At 40.1% G+C, this 19504-nt stretch overlaps 1 protein-coding gene across 5 annotated transcripts in view; it reads left to right on the forward strand.

The window, feature by feature from the left end:
- The window catches only part of slc8a3 (solute carrier family 8 member 3), a 115716-nt gene that overhangs the window by 58287 nt on the left and 37925 nt on the right, over nucleotides 1-19504 (forward strand). For 3 of the 5 annotated variants that reach the window (XM_044167423.1, XM_044167421.1, XM_044167424.1), the window contains one exon: nucleotides 16332-16438. The exons of the other annotated variants lie outside the window; for them this stretch is intronic. In XM_044167423.1, the coding sequence (XP_044023358.1) occupies nucleotides 16332-16438 (107 nt within the window). The remainder of the gene's footprint in view (nucleotides 1-16331; nucleotides 16439-19504) is intronic. 5 annotated transcript variants of the gene reach the window in all.

Below are 19504 nucleotides of genomic sequence, written 5' to 3' on the forward strand. Positions count from 1 at the left end.
ATCAGTGATGTCTTTCAGTCTCTGCAGTAAATCAAATGCGCCACCCACTGCCAACGACTCACACGTAAACATATACACATAATTGACACACGCTTGTAATTCTATATAGTTCTTGTGAGGACATCATTGTCATTGACATAATGCATTTCCTAGCAGTAGTTCCCAACCTATTTTGCCTGTGACCACTTAATACAAAGCAATGTTATGTCTACTTAACTTAAGTTACTTAAGTTCAATTGAAAAGTGATTTTTCTCTTCTCAGTTTGTTTTATTTGAATTATTTTCGTGTAGGTCTGCTGGTGTAAAACTATAAAATATTTCACAAGAAAAAACAAGATTAGAGAAATGTCTGAAAAATAAACACAATTTTATGTAGTTGTTGTGTTTGTGTGTTTGTTTTTTATTTCCGACCACGGTAATCATATTGTGACTCATGTTCATCTCGCAACCCTTGTGAGCTAAACTGCGAGCTAAACAGCAGAATTTATGTGTATGTATATATCTATATATATATAAGAATGTTACCAAGCGAATGGTGCACTGCATTGCATTGCCAGATGACGCTGCACTGCGTTGTGGCAAAAGTTGAGCCAGGTTTAACTTTTTTGCTGGACGAGTTTCTGTATCAAGACACTTGCTGTTTCCTTAGTGGCCTCACTGAAAGAAGGAGGAGGTTGCGGTGGAGTAGCAGTGCTAATGTTGGTCGGAAGATGGGCTCACAGCATTATCTTAACCCAAAAGTCACATTTACATCATATGAGATGGATGGTAGAGATGGGAAAGATTACGGTGTTTACAACTTGCGAGTGTTCACATTGTCAAACAACTCAAGACAGTTTAAGGGTTTAAAATACTGTGTGTTGACAATATGCGATATCCATCAAATTTAGGTCTAATTACCTTAAACAATGGACTTTGGCTGATGTGAGACATCCATGTTTGTTTGGCTTTCAGGCAATTCCTTATTATTAGGAGCCAAGTTGGATATATCAGAACTTTCATAAAAATCTGAGTTTCCCAGTCAGAATTATGATTTGGCTGTTGATATGTATATTACTATATGCTATTTACAGGTTGGGAACTGGTAATTAACGAGACTCAGATATGACATGAACGTGTCACTAACACTCAAACGGACCTTTGAACAAGTACACTACGTACCAGCTCAAATATCCTCAACCAAAAAAATGTCCTCACTCTCAAGGTCTAAAACTCAAATGGTCCTCACAAAGATAGTACAATAGTACACATGCAAACACATACAGGGACACACTCCAACCCCTCCCCCACATCTGCTCCTTCCACTGTAACTGTAAAAGAGGTGACATCCACATAATGCACAAAAAGACTTAATGCACAGGAACATTTGCACCAACTCACATATTCACTCATGAATGTGCTTTCTGTAGCTTGATTAGAGATTCACTGTGGCGTGACACTGTGGGGTTTTTTTTTCTTCATTTTCCTCCTCTGTTCCTGTGTGCAAATGCAGAAATAATAGAAGCGTGTGTAATAATACCAATGTGCAGAGCAGAGCAGAAGAAGGGCTGCCTAATACATGAAACATGTGCTGTGGGTTGGTCAGCTGCAGCAGTCCTGTGGAGAGCAAAATAGCCACAGAAAGGCCAACAATACAGACAGGTATAGAGATAGTGATAGGACAGTAAGCGCTAATTCAGACAGAATAGATACTGAATATAGTTTTTTATGGGGTGGCCTAGTAATTACAGAGTAAAGTATTTTAACTGTGTTTTGATAAGTGCTCTATAAATAAAGTTTTGTTATTTATTTTTATTATTAACTTGATGAACCAGGTTTAGGTTTCATTGTTTTGGTTTTTATTATTTTTTTTAAATCACAAATGTATCTGTTTTTATATTGATTATTAAAAAAACATGTGAAACACTGATAAATAAATAAAAGAAGAAAGGCCCAGTTACACCAGACAGGGGCACAGCAAAGTTCATCTGAGCATCCTCATGAAATAGGTGGTGCTACTCCTCCAACAAAGGTGACCTACTGTAGCGGGCAAGCTAAGAGCTACCACGCTAGCACTAGTCAGATTGTACGTAATTTCATTCCAAAAGGGGAGGATCTTTTTTACTAATGGGGATCATTGTCTTCTTGCAGCAGGGAGCATTACTTTTGTGTTTGCGTGGACATACAATCTGGGTGAAAATGTAAACCTTTTTGTTTTAAAAATCTGTCAATTTTTTGTGAAAATTTGCACACAAAAAAACACCAAAACAATGTGCTTTACAGGTTCAAGCCCCTTGCAGAAAAAAACAACTTGAGTCTCCTTGAGTAAGTTACTGATTTCCCACCATCACTTGTAGTGTTTCTCCGTGGCTGACCCTGTGCTGTGTCCTCCATGGTGAGGAGGTGAAAAGACAATTTCTGCACAGGCATCAATAATGTATCGCATTTAGCCCCTCTGGACAGTATCATGACCTTTACGTTTGCTTCATAAAATATGATTTGTGCAATGGAGGTCAAAAATCGTGGTACAGTAATGTTTTACAGACAATTTCAGTGAAAAATTGGGGGCCAGAATGAAGAATGAGACATGTTACCTTTTTATCTGGTCTGACAATTGTATACTGACCACAGCAGTGTGGAGAAGTGATTGTCAATCAAGTGGAATTGAGGCTCAGTGGCCTGCAAATTTATATTCCAACCAAACACTACAGCAGCTCATTTAACTGATTACCACACCTTCAACCAGAAAAAAAAGTAATTAATTAGTGAAATCAGCCACTGTACCATTCACTCGGTGTGAGTGAAACACTGCAACTTCCTCAGCCATGGTGTTACATGGTGTAGAGCATTTCTGTATCTTTAAATAAAAAGTGTAGAATGAATTAAGTCCATGAAACTAGCTGATAGGGCTTGAAGGCTAATGAATAGTGAGAATATGTTAACGTTATTACTGTTCAAACAGAGCTTGTAGGACAGCGTGGCAAGCAGAAGGTTCTAGACTTTAGACCTGAAGACATATAAAGTTTAATTCACTCTTCTGTTAGAAACAAAGAAGATGAAATATAGTCTGAAAAGAGATATTCAAAGTTCAAAACTATGAATGCCTTCCAGGAAAGTTTAGTTTTTTGAAAGAATTGTCTGCCGTTATACCCATATTTAAACGATTATCACGGCTTCCAGTGGAACAGTTATAAATTTTCTTCCCTTCCAACGAGGTCGAACAACACGTCATACGAACTACCGGTAGTTCTTTTCTAGCTTAACCCAGCCCTTACAGTGTGTTAGACACTCTACAAATCATTAACAGGTGGGTTCAAAACTTATGAAGACATGTTGAGTTTAAGGGTTCGTTCTTGATCTTGGATATAGTAGTTCAACAAAAAAAACGGTCCACTTACTAGATATCTCGCAGGGCTTTCAGACGCTCCTCATCAGTGAATGGGTTTTGTATAGTTGTCATGAAGAGTGAAAAAGTATTTATGAATAAATGAGTTATTAATCAATATGATAAACTATCACAAGTGTCCATCATTATTATGTATGATTCATATCTTAAGTACTTCATGTTTCATGTTCATATAAAATAGGTATTTTTAAATCATTCCACTGTGTTATATTATATTGTCAGTCATCATTAACTGTTTAAACACCTGGATTGGGTTCCATCAGCTATTCGTAAATTCATCACTAAGTTTGTTTGTAAAGCCCTTCCTAAATTCTTACTAACTACCGGTACTAGCTAGTTTCAACGTGAAGATTGCACCATAAAACCTAAGGAATGTCTTAGCTAGTAAAGACTTTAACGATACATACATTTGTTTCTAGAAAACATCTGTAGTACCGTCCAATCAAAAGCAATCAACTGTGTAAACAGGAAGTCACTTTAGCATCACTAGCTGCAGCCGAAAAGGGGCCAAAAGATATACTGCCAATCCTTTGTATATGTAGGTATGACTTTGTTATTTTTAAATCTGAAATATGTGTTTCAAAGTTAGTGGTATTCATTCAGTTATAAATGAGTGGGAAATATCTGGTTGTGCTAACCTAAATGAAGTTATTTGGTCATTTAGTCTCATAAAGTTTTGTAATTTGAGGTATATTGTATTATTTTGCGAAATGTAATTTAAAATCTTTCCAGATTACATTTGTATTAAACAAGTGTCAGATATTCCAACCATACTCTATAATACCTATTTTACTCTTCAATCTAATATATATTAATATATTAGGTAATGTTTAGCAATCTAACGTTTGTTTTGTCAGTTAGCTAGCTCAGTTAGCTATGCAGTTACAACTGTCAGTTACTGGGTGTAAATATTTAGTCATAGGAGGTGTACTAATACTTTTGATTAACACTTAAAATGACCTTATATACACTTACAACTTCATTATAGTGTGTTATAAACATTTATTAATTGTTTAAACACTGCTTATAATGCTAAATAGGGGCGTTAAATTAATGTGTTTCTACAAAATCAAACCAACAAATCCTTTGGTTACATTAAAAGGACCTACAGTCCATGTAGAGCTTGACCCCCACAGCCTGCTTTCTATTTCAGGAGCTTCAACAGTTTGGCTTGTTTCTATACATGACAACAAGAGTTATGCTTTATTATTTCAGTGCACTACATTTCTAAGATTTACTGTTCCCTGATGCAAAGGGGAGCTTTTCGTTCTCCCAAGTCATTCATATATGATGGTGTTTGTCAGTTGGCTGCAGGCGGTTTGACTTAGCCAGCTCTGTCTCTCTAAGCTGTCACAGACCCACACCCAACACCCAGAATAGCCCTTGTGCATTTCTTGCCCTCAGCCCAGTCATCTCCTTCACCCCCACCAGGGTGCTGCTCTAGCTTTTATTCTGGAGGCCTGACTGCATCCTCTATTACTTCCCTCTCTTCTTCCTCTCCCTCTCTTGACGCCCCCTATCAAACGCTTCATCTCTGAGTGTTTTATTGCATAGTGTCCTTGTAGAAGAGGACCTTTGGGCTCGCTCCAGACATCCAAAAAAATATAGCTCACTTTTTCCCCCCCTCTTGCTCGGATTGCTCTTGGCTCAGAAAATATGGAGCATGGCTGTCTGTTTTTTCAATTGCTCCCCCGTACTCTCCCTTACCTTTGAGTGTCCTCTCCCTTTTTCATCTTCTCCTTTTGTCTTTTTCTCCTTCAGTGCTGGCAGTCAGTATGTTTTTATGGAGACAGTGTTGCAAGGGTGCATGACAAGTGAAACCGACCAACTCCACTCCTCCCCCCATAGCCAGGCCTCTCTGTTTAGATCAGTGACAGTGTCTTGCCTCTCCAGAAAGTATGTTTTTAGTATTCCTGGTTTCTCAGAGCTCTCTGTTTCTCTGTTTTCTGTCTAACATTCTTACTCTGGCCTTCTTGTTTGAATTGTATTGGAAAATAATTGTTATTGTTTGATTCAACCTACTTCATTTCAGATGGGAGGTATTTGCTACAAAGCAAGCATGATGAGTTTAGACTTGACCCTAGGGAATCACACAAAAGTGAGCTAGGGCTGCAACTAACGATTGTTTTCATTATGGATTAATCTACTGATTATTTACTCGATTAATCATGTTGTCTATAAGATGCCAGTAAATAGTAAAAAATGCCTGTCATAATTTCCCACAACCCAATGTGACGTCTTCAAATGCCCACTTTTTCTGCTGCATATTTTATCCAGAATATTCTATGCAGTCGTTTTATGGATTATTTTTTACAGATTATCCAAAGATGAAATCATGCTCTTTGTCAACTTCCTTGTTATATAAGGTTTTGAAAAATCAAAATTAAAGGTGCTCTGTGCAGTTTTCCTGTAAACAAAATTTGTGTTTACATTCTGTGTTTCTCACCAAAACACATTATGTGTATCCTTAAGGTGTTGAATGCATTTCCTTCATCAGAAAATATTTGCAAAGCTGATTTTATGAACATTTTGAAACCTGCATTGTTTACATCTATGTTTACTTGCTAGCAGTCTTCTTCTTCCCTGCCTTTTGTTGTCGCATTGCTGTGTTACCGCCACCTGTTCATCAGTCAAGTGATGACAAACAAAACAGGGACCCACTCTTGTGAACATTGCTCCATAGCCATTAGTGGCCAAGAACTCCACAGGGGACCTTTTAAAGCTGCAATTTTTTCATTTCCATCACCAGTTCATTTTTCAATTCTATTTTGATATTTGAATTGTTTGATTTATAAAGGGACATAAAATAGTGAAAATGCTTATTACAATTTCCCAGAGCCCAAAGTGGCATCTTCAAATTGCTTGTTTGTCAGACCAGTCCAAAACCCAAAAAGATTCAGCTGACAATAACACAATAAAGAAGGCAAAATCAGCAAATCCTCATATTTGAGAAGCTAGAATGAAATTTTGGTTGATCGATGACTTAAACGATTACTGGAATATCACATTTTTTTGTTCATTAATTCTCTGTCAATCAACTAATCAATTAATAACTAATCATTACAACACAACAAAAATAGCAAGCCAATTGGGTGTTGTGATCACTGTTAAAGAGGGTTTTGTTGAATCCAAATCAGGACTTGGACTCATGACTGGAGTTGACAGCTCTCTGCAGGGCTGAGAGGGCTTTATCCTTAGCATCCCTTTGTTGTTCACCGTGTTATCCATCTTTGGGGTGAAAGGGATGTCCCTGTTGTACAAGGACAGATTTACAGTTGCAGCACAAAGGCGGCATATGTATAGCCTTTCTCTAGTGTTATTGGGTTTAAGGGCTGGAGTACCAGTGTGTAATCTGACAGGACACAAGAGAGCGAGCTGCTACTGTGTGATCTCCAGGTCGTCCCTTCCTCCACCTGCATGAGCTGCTGAGGTTTATGTATGTGCGTGTGTGAGGGTTTGTCAGAGAAGCGTGCAGATGAAGTAATAGACTGTGTGTCAGCAGACAGAGGTAAACCTGTTAGGACACTTTATTCCCTCCAGGGACAGTTTCATTGTGCTGTTTAACTCGGTGCAGCCGAATGAATAGAAACAAATGGAAAAAGTTGAAGTTTTACGGAAAGTGGTGTGTCATGTGTCGCATTTAGAGAGGGAGCCGGGCTGGTGAAAGGGGTTTTGTATCCATGACAACAAGTAAGAGCAAGAGCAGCAATTGGGAGCGGGTCGGGTGCATTAGATATTCGAGTCCTAGACCTGAGAATGTGAAAGATCCACGGGATCAGGAGAGTATCTTGTCACTGAGGGTACATTCGATCATACTCCTTCTCTCTTATTTCTAACACACTCTGTAATCTGACCTTCTGCTCGCTAGGTAAGCTAAATGAGAGATTTACTGTTCATATGGAGATGGATGCAGGTTGTGTAAGGCCATGAGGCTGTGTTGAAGAAGGTGAGAGGGCTGAGGAGGGACAGCTGCAGTCCTGCCTTGGAAATCGGATAATGTGACTCCTTGTCCAGCTTCGTGACTACCCATGATTCCTCTTAGCAACAGTATTAATAAACCTGGCTGGATTCTCGCTGTGAGCTCTCATCATGAGTTACACGTCCGTAAGTCGCAGGAGCATGCACCTCACTGCGAGGCTTCACCTTTCCATCTGGTTTAGTGTATCTGCATGTTTATGTGTGTATCTGCCACTGTTATAAGCCCGATGAGACATCCACCGCCTGTGTCCTCTAACTGATATTGCAAAGTCATATAATATTTTATTGATCAGTCTGTTGCTGTGACCCCTCACCCTTCCTCCAGAGTCAACTACAGCTCTGTGTCCCTTGAGCTTGTAGCGATTTAGGGGTCGATTGCCCAGGCTGAAGGCTGAACACACTGTGTTTTTTTGTTGAAGCCACTGACAGTAAATAATAGTGGACGAGGTGAATGTGACATCAACCACCGGTTTCTAACTGGTTGTTTTGAAGCCAGCAGACTGTATTTATGGTCCCTTTTTTGGAGCCAAAACAGGCAGAACGAAGCCAAAATCAGAGGGAGGGAGTGAATCCTTAACGATACTGTAGTTGTCATGTGCAGATATTGTGGAAAGCAAGAATATTTAAAACATAATCCAGGATTTTGCTGAATTGTCCAATACTGAAAAGTTGGGTTTGGTCGGGTAAATTTCTAAACACACTAACTCACAGAGAGCTACAGATTTATAAAGTTGGCTAAGAAGATTAAAACATTAAATAATCTCAACATTAATCATTCAAATTCTATATTGACGTAATTCTACTTACTAAACATTACAAATTTCTGTCAAAAAGTTACAACAAATTTAAGCCATGAAGTGAATGCTTGTTATTTAGTTAAATGAATGGTAATGTCACTAATAAATCATCATTAACAGCAACTCTATGTCTGTCTTCCATTTTTATTATTTCTAAATCGCCACAAGTCCCATCTGTCGCCTGATCTGATTCGACAGTAGATGCAGAACAGGAGTGATTGAATTGATTCATTACTTCAAACTCCAGGCGCATAAACAGTTCACAAATCAATCTCTCTTGAAAAAAACCCCTGCTTCTAAAATTGCTTCCAATGTGATCGCACCCTTCGCAAGCTGCTCAAGGACACTTCAGCAGGGAGGATGCTTGCCAAAATGAGAGGTTGAATTTGGGTCCTCTGGATGAAAGATTGTCTCTTTCAGTACAAGGCCGTCCCGCCGCTTTAGTGTGATTGAACATAACAAGGGATACTTACATCAGGTCTTTTATATTGGTAGATTTGTGATCATAGTGCAAACATCTCTTGCTTTCTCTTTCTGGATGTGAGTGTCCAAACTGGGACTCACTTTGGCAGACATGTATTATTCAAACAGCATCTGGCACCGCTGCACTAACTCTTATGCATTTGCAGTCACAGCTATTGCATCTGGCTCGAGCCAGCAAATTTGCAAGTGGCCAAGTGGAGACTTTTGTGTGATTGCGTGACTCATTTTTGTTTGGTTTATGTAACATTGATGTCTGACTTCAACAGGTCAGTCGCCATTTCGATGGGGATTTTACTTCCTTGTTTATAAAAGTTTTAGCTCTTTGTCAGTTGATCAAGCATGCTTTCATTTGTTTGCCTCACTGGATGAAAAGAAATAAAGTAGATGTGGAGAGAAAGGAGATGAGGATGAGGGGAAGAAGGGGCATAAAGGCCTTGTGGGTGTGGAATATTAAATGTGATGTGAGTTTGTCATCAGATTGGCAAGAAATCATTGACAAATGTGTTTACTGGCTTTTTTTCTATGATTGCTGAGGAAAAGCAATAATCAGGACTATAATGAGCGAGGCACATAATCCCTGCGCTTGGTGACAGAAACCAGGCCTGCTTAATTAAGGCACTGATTTCCCACGAGGCACTGGGGCCTTTTTTCCCCTTGTCCTCTTCCCGTCTTTATTGGCTTGACTTTATTTGGGATTTTGAGTGGAGGCGTTGCCATGATCTGACTAGGCTGAAATGGTGTAGGAGACTGAGTGGTTGCAAAGCTTGTTTTTTGATGATTCTCACTATGTGACATTTTCCTTTCTATAATTCATTTCCTGGTCGGTTTACTTCTAGCAAGATCCGGGTGATGTTTTCTACTAAAACTTTTTAGGAACAGAAATCCTCGTAATCCTGCCACCATCAAGGCCTCCATACTGCAGTGAAGTGAAAGTAATGCGTGCTGTTTAAAAACTATGCTTCAGTCCCTCCACACATGCTTTAGCAGTGGTTAAATGCAGTCTTGCGTGAGGGTGAAAAGCAACTGAAAAGCACTCAGTAGATTAATGAAAGAGATGGAGGCAGAGGAAACTTTCAAGAGAATGTGGAAAGGTTGTGTTTAGTTCGAACCAGAAAGCCCAGGGCCCTGGTCGGTGGCAGCAGGTGTTCTCTACAGAGGACCAGGAAGAGAGAAAAAAAAGGTCGTATTTAATTGCAGCACTTTTAGCTGCTGCTCCTGCTCTAGCCTGGAGTACATAAGTCCTCCTAGTTTTTGTGAAAATCTCCACAAAAAGGAGAGGCTTTGCAGAGTAAAAGCTGAGCGATTTTAAGGTCAGTCTGCACCAACCGAGAAGACAAAAGTAGAAGTGGAGATTGGATATCACACATATCACATATCACTTCCTCTGATGTGTTACTCCACCACAGTGGTTTCACACTTTACAGCGGTTACACAGTATTATTTAGTGTTTGTGGAATGAAAGCCAGAGAGGAGACCAAAACAGTAAATCTGCTGTCGAAGAAGAGGCATTGGAAAATGGAGAGGAGGCGGGCAGCTAAAGCAAATTTCAGGCGCAGTGTGGTTTTTGGCCGGAGAACAGAGGGAGAAAGAGACACTCTGCATCTGCCTCTCCATCTCTCTCTTGCTCCCTGCACCACCTCCACTTTCATGTCTTACTCCCTTCACTGTTTTCATCTCTTCTTTCCCCTCCTCCATCTGCTCTGGACTTGGGGAAGGCAGAGGCCGCTGGCTGCAGGCAGCCCAGTGCAGCAGAGGTGTGAACCCTCTAATCGCCTGTCATTACCCAGTGGCACTTCCCACACGAATACTCAACTTAAGGTTGCCATGTCTAGCATGTTAGCATCAATAAATCATTGTCACGCTAATTTTGACACATTATTGTAATTCACTTTAACAAATGAGAACACTGGTGAAAAGATTGACATCCTTTTTACGTCATTGTACTTACTTTTTACTTTCCTGCAGGTCGGATTTTGTGGGATTTTTCTGTAGTCTACTGGATTTCTTCACAGCACAAAGGGAGATTGCTTCATGCCACACAAGAGTGTAGTTTCAACATTATGTTTGGTTAATGTGTTGAATTTCATATTGGAGTTTTTCTGGCTCATATTAATTTTACCCTTCAAAGCAAATACACTTACCAGAGAGGAAGAGCTGAGAAGGGATGCAACATCTTCTCTGCAACAATAAGTAACAATTAATGGGACTTATGGCCTTGGTTCTCAAAAAATCCTACACATAGCATCCATAAAGGAACAGTTTTACATTTTGGGAAATACAAAATACATCAGTTGAGATGATTAATACCACTCTCATGTCTGAGCTTTAAGTACAGAAGCTGAAGGCAGGAGAGAATTTGGCTAGCATAGCTTAGCATAAAGTTAGCCTGGCTCTGTCCAAAGTTAAATAGTTACAGCAGGTAACTCCCCATAAAACCACATAAAATTTTTACATGTTTTTGCACAGATTAATCAAACTAGATACAACGTGTTAATTAGTGAGCTTTAGAGGTGGTGGTAGGCGTATTTTTAACTTTGGACAGACCCTGGCTAGCTGTTTCCCTCTGCTTTCAGTCTTTATGCTAAGCTAGGCTAATTGCCTCCTGGCTTTACATAACAAATCAAAACAACCTTTTCCCTATGTACTGTAATGCCTGTGTCTATCATCTGGTTTAAGAAGGAATGCCCTTAAATGATACCAATTTAGTTTAGCTCCTCCACAGTTCCCTGCGCTGGTTCTCTTTGCCCCATGTTTCGCCCAGCCCCTGAAAGTGTCTGTTACGCCTCTGATAGAGCTAATATCACAGCAGCTCAGGCACAAAGCTTTAAAAAAAAGTATCAACACATGTAAATAAAAACAGTGCAGTGGAGATGTGTGAGCATGCATGCATATACCTGTGAGGCAGTTTGAGTGTATATGAGGACGCCATCTGCCGTGCACTGTCAACACCCTCTGTGTCATTTCTGTCAGCACACCCCAGTGAAACCATTCATATTACGCCACCATCCACTGCACCGGCAGCAGGACAGTCCCTGTAAACACTGCACTGTGATTTGTGTTTGTGTGAACAGCAGGTGTTTGATTGTATCCCTATCACTCCACAAACACACACACACACACACACACACACACACACACACACACACACACACACACACACTCCTGCTTTGCTTAGACTGGCTTTTTGCAGCTTCCACAGTGGCTGATGCCAGATGTTGGGATAGTTGTATGAATTATTGATGATTGCCATAGACAAATGCACATGTTGCTTAAAGCTAGGGTAGGTAATGTTGGAGAAACTAGCAAGAGACAGCTAGATCCAAAATCGCCCTACCCCTTCACTTCAGGCCTCCTTCTGAAGCCACTCCCCCAAAACACATTTTCATGCACAATGAGTGCATGGGCAGAATGCGTTTGTTTTCTTCTTTTCTTTTTTCAGAGCATTTGATTTATTGATTGCTGCCAGGATGTAAAGAGAATTTCAACAAATATAACAAAAAATGATTCTGAAATACATTACCTATCCTAGCTACCTGCGCATTGCTCCACGTGTGTGCCAGTATTAGGTGTGTGTCTGTTTGTGTGTCTGATTACGAGAGGTTTGTGAGCAGTTACGTTGATGTTGTGCATGAAGGTGTATCTATAAAAACAAAATCATGATGAAGATTTCTTTTCCTCCTTCCTGTGCCGATAACTATTGCAGTATCTTCCTTTTCTTTATGAATGAGATGCTAGTTAATGCTGCGTTCATGTCATGTGGGAATATTCACTACAATGACATGATGTTTCAAAGCAACAACTTGGAAGTGTTTATGCATTCATACTAATCAGATAACATGGGTAAAGTGTTCTCTAGACTTTTCAGTATTTTCATTCTTAACACATGTACTCAGACGTACAGCAAATCAAACTTTGCAGTGTCAAATATAAACAAAATAAGCACTTGTGTGTTGTTGCATTTTTTTCCCTGTAACAATCTCATAAAATTATAGAAACACTGTCATTTCCACAGCAGCTCCATTAGCTAGCTATATCATGAGGACTTATTACAATAGCTCAGTCTTGATGCATTTTGTTGCCTTGTACTTGCACATGTGTAATGACAATAAAATTGAATCTAATCTAATCTAATGAAGAGGAACACCAGAGTGTAAAATGTAGGTGACAAGTTCATTTATGTTGTCAAGCTCCAGAGAAATATCATACAAAAGTGCAGTATGTTGGTAAACTGTGCAGCTGCTCAAATTATTCCATGATGCTAACATACCTGTTGATTAATACATGATCGTTTTTTATTGACTTCCATAAATCCCTTGTCAAATTAGGGCCACATAACCAAACTGTGGCATCAGATCTAATTGGGCTTGTATTATTTTGGGGGGGGCTTTTTAATGCCTTTATTGTATAGTGAAGCTGAAGACAGACAGGAAGGGGGCGGGGGGTGACATGCAGCAAAGGGCTGTGGGCTGGAATCGAATCTGTGGCAAGGACCCAGCCCTAGCACATGGTGCGTACACTCCCACCAGGTAAGCCACAGGGGCGCCCCTAATTGGGCTTTAATGATGTCAGATTTTTCAAAAGTGTTGATTTGTTCTAAGATGTTGTTACTATATTAATTTAGTTACCACACAACTGTCCCAGGAGTGTGTCAACTGGTTTGTGCTAATTTAATTGAAGGTTTATTTGTCAACATACACCACCTAAGCACAATATCAGTTGACATGATAAAGGCCGTAAGATAGGTTCTGCTTTATTACTCGATCTTGAGGCCTTGTCTTAAAGCTGCTCTACTCAATATTTGTTTAGTAGTGACAAATCCACAGAGAGTTATCAATGGACTCTGCAGTTCTCCTCAGTTCTATGTAGCTTTTTAGCATCTTCAGCTTATTGTTTTGGTTTTACGGCCCACAACTTTACTTTTTGGTTCACTCTCTCACTCTTGCTCTCATCAGCATCGTTTCCAGATGCAGGAGGCAGCTGCTTTCAGCGAAAAGCTTTGACAAACCCACCATTCAATTCCTTCCTAGCACCAAACAAAGACTGACAAAGTTATTAACTAACTGCTGAACATAGTGGAGTATGTAGCAGCTAAAGAGCCTCATATTTTCCTCAAGAGTTAGCTGAGACCATAAACAGAGCTAAAAGGAGAGTGAATATTGCACTTACATTTGCCACGTGGACACAAACACGACTCCACATGAATGAAAACAAAAACATCAATTAGTGCGGGTTTAAAGAGGGTGTGTGATAAAATGTAGTTTTACTGTAAGACCTTCATCAGTTTTGTGCTTATTTGTTGCATATTCCTAAATTACTGTGTTTAATCAAATGACAAGATACACAATCTGGGGCAAGGTATCATTCTAGCATAGAAAAACTGTACACATTGCACAGAAAGGGGAAGGAACAGCTGCTAATTTTTCCCCCAGGACCCCCTAGGAGGTTAATCGTCCATGTCGTTAAGTGTATAGCTGTTTTTTGCATCTGTGCATGGTGGTACGGTAATTGTGTGAAGCTACATATGTGGTTTCTCTGTGCCTACATGCATGTCAGGAGAGAGCCAGGTGGTGTGTGTTTTGCCAGGTCCCACTTGTCCATTAGACTCCATTGCTTCCTCTTCTCATTCCTGATTAAAAGCAAGGCGCGTTTCCAGGCGAAGGCAGCAGCACTGCAGACATCTCGACTAGCAATCTGAGGAAAGCCCTGCCGGTGGGATATGAATAGAGAGAAAGAGAGATGGATTGTTCTGCTGTGTGTAGTGTGCTAACAGGATCTTAGATAGTAGACTCCCCCCTTGGCAAGCAGGATTCACATCCAAAACTACATATACACCAGCCAGAGAATGGGATTTAGCCATGCATTACAGCAGCAATAGAAATACATTTTAATTCCTCTAGAGATGCTTGGATTAATAGTTTTATATACATGGTGTGTGAGTGTGTATGTGTATAAATGTTTGAGTTTGTGTGGTTGTATGAGAGTTTGTGCTTTAGCATGTGTGTGAAAGTGCGTGTCAGTGCTTTGATTGACACAAGCCGCTCTATATGTCAAGGTTCTGGAAGTACATCAGCGGGATGTCAGGGAGGAACGAACTGCTTTTTGACTCGATACATGATACGTGATACATGAGCAGCTATCCATAATGAATGCTGCCGTGCCACTTAACTTTATGATCGGCCGTATAAGCATAATACATTCTGGCCCTCTCACATACATACATACATACATACATTATCCTTTCACATACATGTATTGTCACACACACATTCATACATTTGCTCTCATGCACATGCAATGTACACATTTAATATTATATATAATATATATGTAAGCATATAATATTAAATATATACATTGACTGCATGTGCATGAGAGCAAATGTATGAATGTGTCTGTTAAAATATATGAATGAGAGCAAATGTATGAATGTGAGAGTGAAAATATATAAATATGAGAGTGAAAATGTGTGGGTGTAAGAATGAAAAAAATTCATGTGAGAGTGAAAATATATGTATGTGAAAGGAGAATGTATGTATGTGAGAGGGCCAGAACGTATTATAGCTTGTATGGCCCCTCATATATATCATATTAGCTGAACTCCTGCTTTCCAAATACTCCCCCTAAATAACATGTGTAAAAATTATATTTTTGTTCAGATGGAGAGGAAAAGCATCTTCCCATGAGATGTCAGACACATATTGTTGACTTGTCTGCTGCTTGCAGGGAATGCTTTCGGAGGCAGAGAGCGGATGCAGTGAGTGTCTTGAGCATTGTCGGTTTGTTGTCGTTTGCATGAGTCCAATTGAATTCAACAAAGCTATTCCTCGAGGAGTTGATATGGCAAGGCACAGACATCTGGGTACCTACTGACCACTTAACTGCCTGCACTCGTCAATAACTCTTTAAAAAGATCAATTAGGGCGATCAGTGGCGAGAACGCCGCTGGGGCTGAGGTGCCATATTGAGCTGTTTCTGTGAGATGATGTCACATGCAGCTCTTTTCCAGAGAAAGAGCCTCACCCCTCCGGACATTTGACTTCATTAAAGGGGTGTTCTCCTCAAACCGGAGCAATAAACTCAGCAATAAGCTGCTTCTCTCTTATCTGCCTCTTCTCTGCCTCGAGAGGTGTGTGTGTAGGGGGGGTCTCCTCACAGTGTCCAGCCAGCCGTCTCATTGAAAGTGTTCTGACTGAAACATCGAGCCATAAAAATCGATTTAGATAGCGACAGTTTCTTTCATTTATCGTTCACTCACCTTTTTGCCCTTGTGAAATGTCCGTTTACACATTTTACAACCTGATTGATTACATGCTGCTGTTTTCAGTTCATTGTGTTCTTTTATCCTCTTTGCTATGGAGTGCTTTTCACCCTCCGTTCCACTTGTATCAGACGGCGTGATAAATGCGGTTGTCATGACACCCGTGGCAGCCGTGAGCTCACTGGAACCTGTGAGTTTGTCGAGTCCAGCCGGTGACAGACAGGACAGTCCACAGCGAGCTGACCATTCACCTCCTAACCTTTCTTCCATGCTGATTATTAATCCTACTTACAGTGCACTTCCTGTGTCCCTCCATCACAAATTAACCTTTCTCTTCTTCTCTCTCCCTCTTCCCCCTCTCTGTCCTTCTCTGTCCCTTTCCTTTCATGCCCCTTCCTTTTTTCCTCCCCTGTTATTCTCCCTCTTGCAGCAAAGTTATTCATGTGAAAATTATTGACGATGAGGAGTATGAGAAAAACAAGAACTTCTTCCTGGAGCTGGCCGAGCCTCGCATGGTAGACATGAGTCTGCAGAAAGGTGCAGTACTGAACCTGTTTCTTTCTCTCATCACTTTCTCTGTCTCTCGCTCTCACACATTGTCAGTGTCTTTTCTCTCACTCTTAGTAGCCTCCGACTCTCCCCAGGCCTCTTTCTCTCTTCTTTTCCCACTTCCTTTACCTGAACTTTCACTCTGCTGTATCTGCTCCATGGCACTGGCGCCTATTCACCCCCTGCCTCCCTCTACTGTTACACTGCCGTGCACCCAAGGACTCTCTATCACATAGCCATGTTTTCATATTACACCTAGAACTCCTGCAAAATCAAACAACGTCATCATCTGAATAAAAAGAGAACAGGGAGTCTAGGAGCTGCTATGATTAACCATCTCCACGGAGCAAGTAGCCATTATTATGTAAAGACACGTTTTACCTAAATGCAGTGTCTAGTAGCTATGTTTAAGTATATGCGCCTTCTTGGGTGAAAAATGCAAGCATATTGCTGTCGATGAAATGAAATGATTGTTTTCTTTTTCACTATTAGACTGTATAACTCAGAGGACTGTTTGAATTTGATATTTTGTATGAAAGTCTAACTTCATGAACCTAAACAAGCTCCTTTTCTGATAGTATCTTGTGTGCAGCTCATATTGAGGTCATATATTCTTTGGCAGGGGCCATCTTACTCAATGCAAGATTGTATTCCTCTGCACAACAAGCTTGTCTTCAGCCTTTTTTTTGCAGCAAGGTGAATATAAAAATAAAAGTAGGACTTAGAAAAATTCAAATCAGAGAAAGTTTTCATCATAAGTTTTGTTTGTTTTCTTGTTTCCAGCTTGTCGTTGGTAATGTCTGCTGAAAGAAGCCGACAGGCATTTTCTTAAGATTCGCGCACCGTTATCTAATGCAGTGTTATCTAACCATGCTCAAGGCCAGGGGACAGGAGAGGCTTACAAGCTGGTGCGGAGGGTGCAGAATCTAACACTTGGCTGTTGCCTCTAAACACTACAGCTCATTATGTTTACGTTATTTGGTCTGGCAGCGCAGTCTGAATAGCGCCAGCTCCCTGCGTTCTCAGAGTCATGATGAAGAGCAGTTACTATGCAGGTCTTTATGAGCGACAGCTGCATCACTCCAAACACTCCTCCGCTGTTTTATGATGCTTCTTGGTTTTTTTTCCCCCTTTCTGCGTTGGTGCAGGTTTTACCCACACACATGCTGAAAACCCACACACAAGCTGTCTGTCACACATCTGTTTTTTTGGCTGTTTGTAATATCAGTAAACTCAAAATTTACATTTGTTGTTCACTTCTCTGAACTGGAGCCAAACTAAATGCCTATAATGTAAATGTCAATGCAAATATACTCACATATAAATGCACAAATTCATCCACAATGTATTATTATACTGGTTAGCATCTTCTACTACTGTACATTCATTCCCAAACAACTACATGTAACCTTAAAGCAAAGGCTAGCTGTTTCCCTTGTTTCCAGTCTTTGTGCTAAACTAAGCTAACCGACTACTGGCTGTAGCCTTCTATTAACAGACAGACATGAGAGTGTATCAATTCTCTCATCTAACTCTCCGCCCAAAAGCAAACGTCTTTTGCTAACTTTTCCTTTAATGCTAACCTTGGGCTAAACTTAAATTTAAGTCTGATCTTAACCTTAACACCAAGTCTTTAATCTAAATTAACTTTTGGTCTGCTGATTAGGCCTGCAGTCTCTCCCCAGTAACCCTGAAATGCTCCAGAAATACTTTTTAGTCCAATCTAAAAGTGAAACAATCACATCAGGTCTACAGGTGTTAACAAAAAGAACCATACAGGCCAAATCACACATGCCATTCTTCATGAGCACCCTTCATTTCTTGCAGCCATCAAGGTTTCTGCAGCAAGATTCTCGAGTTCAGAGCACCGAACACGAGTCAGCATTGTTACAGACAGAATAGGTGTAGAGGAAGTGGAGGAAGCAAGAGGTATCTGCTCAGACGGAGGGAGAGATAGGTAACGACAGCTGGAGCTAAGGATGACACATGCCAATGGCCAGGTTTAGTCTGAAGAGATCAAAACAGCTGCTTTGTTTGGGTCATACACTGACAAGTGAAAGAAAGTGAACCCTTGTGTGTTGTTTTTCTGGCTCAGAGCATCCTATTCCTGCATGTAGATAATTATATACCAACCTAACACTGGATTTCAAACTACATCCAGTTAAAGGTCCAGTGTGTAGGATTTCTAAATTGCAGTTTGCAACCATTTGAATACCGCTCGCCTCACCCTTCCCTTCCAAGCATGTAGGAGAAACTACGATTGCCACGATAAATGCGAATGGCCTTATCTAGAGTCTGGTTTGTCCGTTCTGGGCTACTGTAGAAACATGGCAGTGCAACATGGCAACCTCCGAGGAATGGGTCCCACTCCCTCTGTAGATATAAAGGGCTTATTCTAAGGTAATGAAAACACAACGATTCTTATTTTCAGGTGATTATAAAGTAATTAGAACATAAATATTATATTCCATTTCTACCAATAGCTCCTCCTAAATGTTACACAGTGGACCTTTAAGGTTATTTTTGTCATCATGGAGTGTAACACGATGATACAACTCTGCACCTGTTTCCCTGTTGACATATTTGTGTATATTTATTGCACAAACTGATTAAAATGTTGCTCATTCTGATACTAGAAAGATGACAACACAACTGTGCCACAAATGAAAGTGCAGACAGTGTTGACAATGAGTAATACTTGATATGTCTGCTTACTTTTTTTAATGCAGGAGGTAATGAATGTTTGATCAAAGATAATAAATGTTTGATCTATATATGATGAGGAGGTAATGAAAAAGCTTTTCTGTATTATTTCTTATGCAGGATCATCTTTTATGAATGTGCTCGTGCTGATGAAATCGCTTTGATTCGAAATTATAGAAGCAAGCCAGTTTTTAGCAGAGGGGTTACATATATTCTCCACCACAGTAGGCTGGATCGCAGTGATGTGAATGATATGATAATTTCTCACTTTTCATATATAATGTGGCGATTATATTGTTGTTCATAACCGCTGATGTAGGGCTGATTGGGTTTGTTTTTCTCCTTATTAAA

Source organism: Siniperca chuatsi, linkage group LG15, assembly GCF_020085105.1.
Source record: "Siniperca chuatsi isolate FFG_IHB_CAS linkage group LG15, ASM2008510v1, whole genome shotgun sequence".
Classification (NCBI taxonomy): Eukaryota; Metazoa; Chordata; class Actinopteri; order Centrarchiformes; family Sinipercidae; genus Siniperca; species Siniperca chuatsi.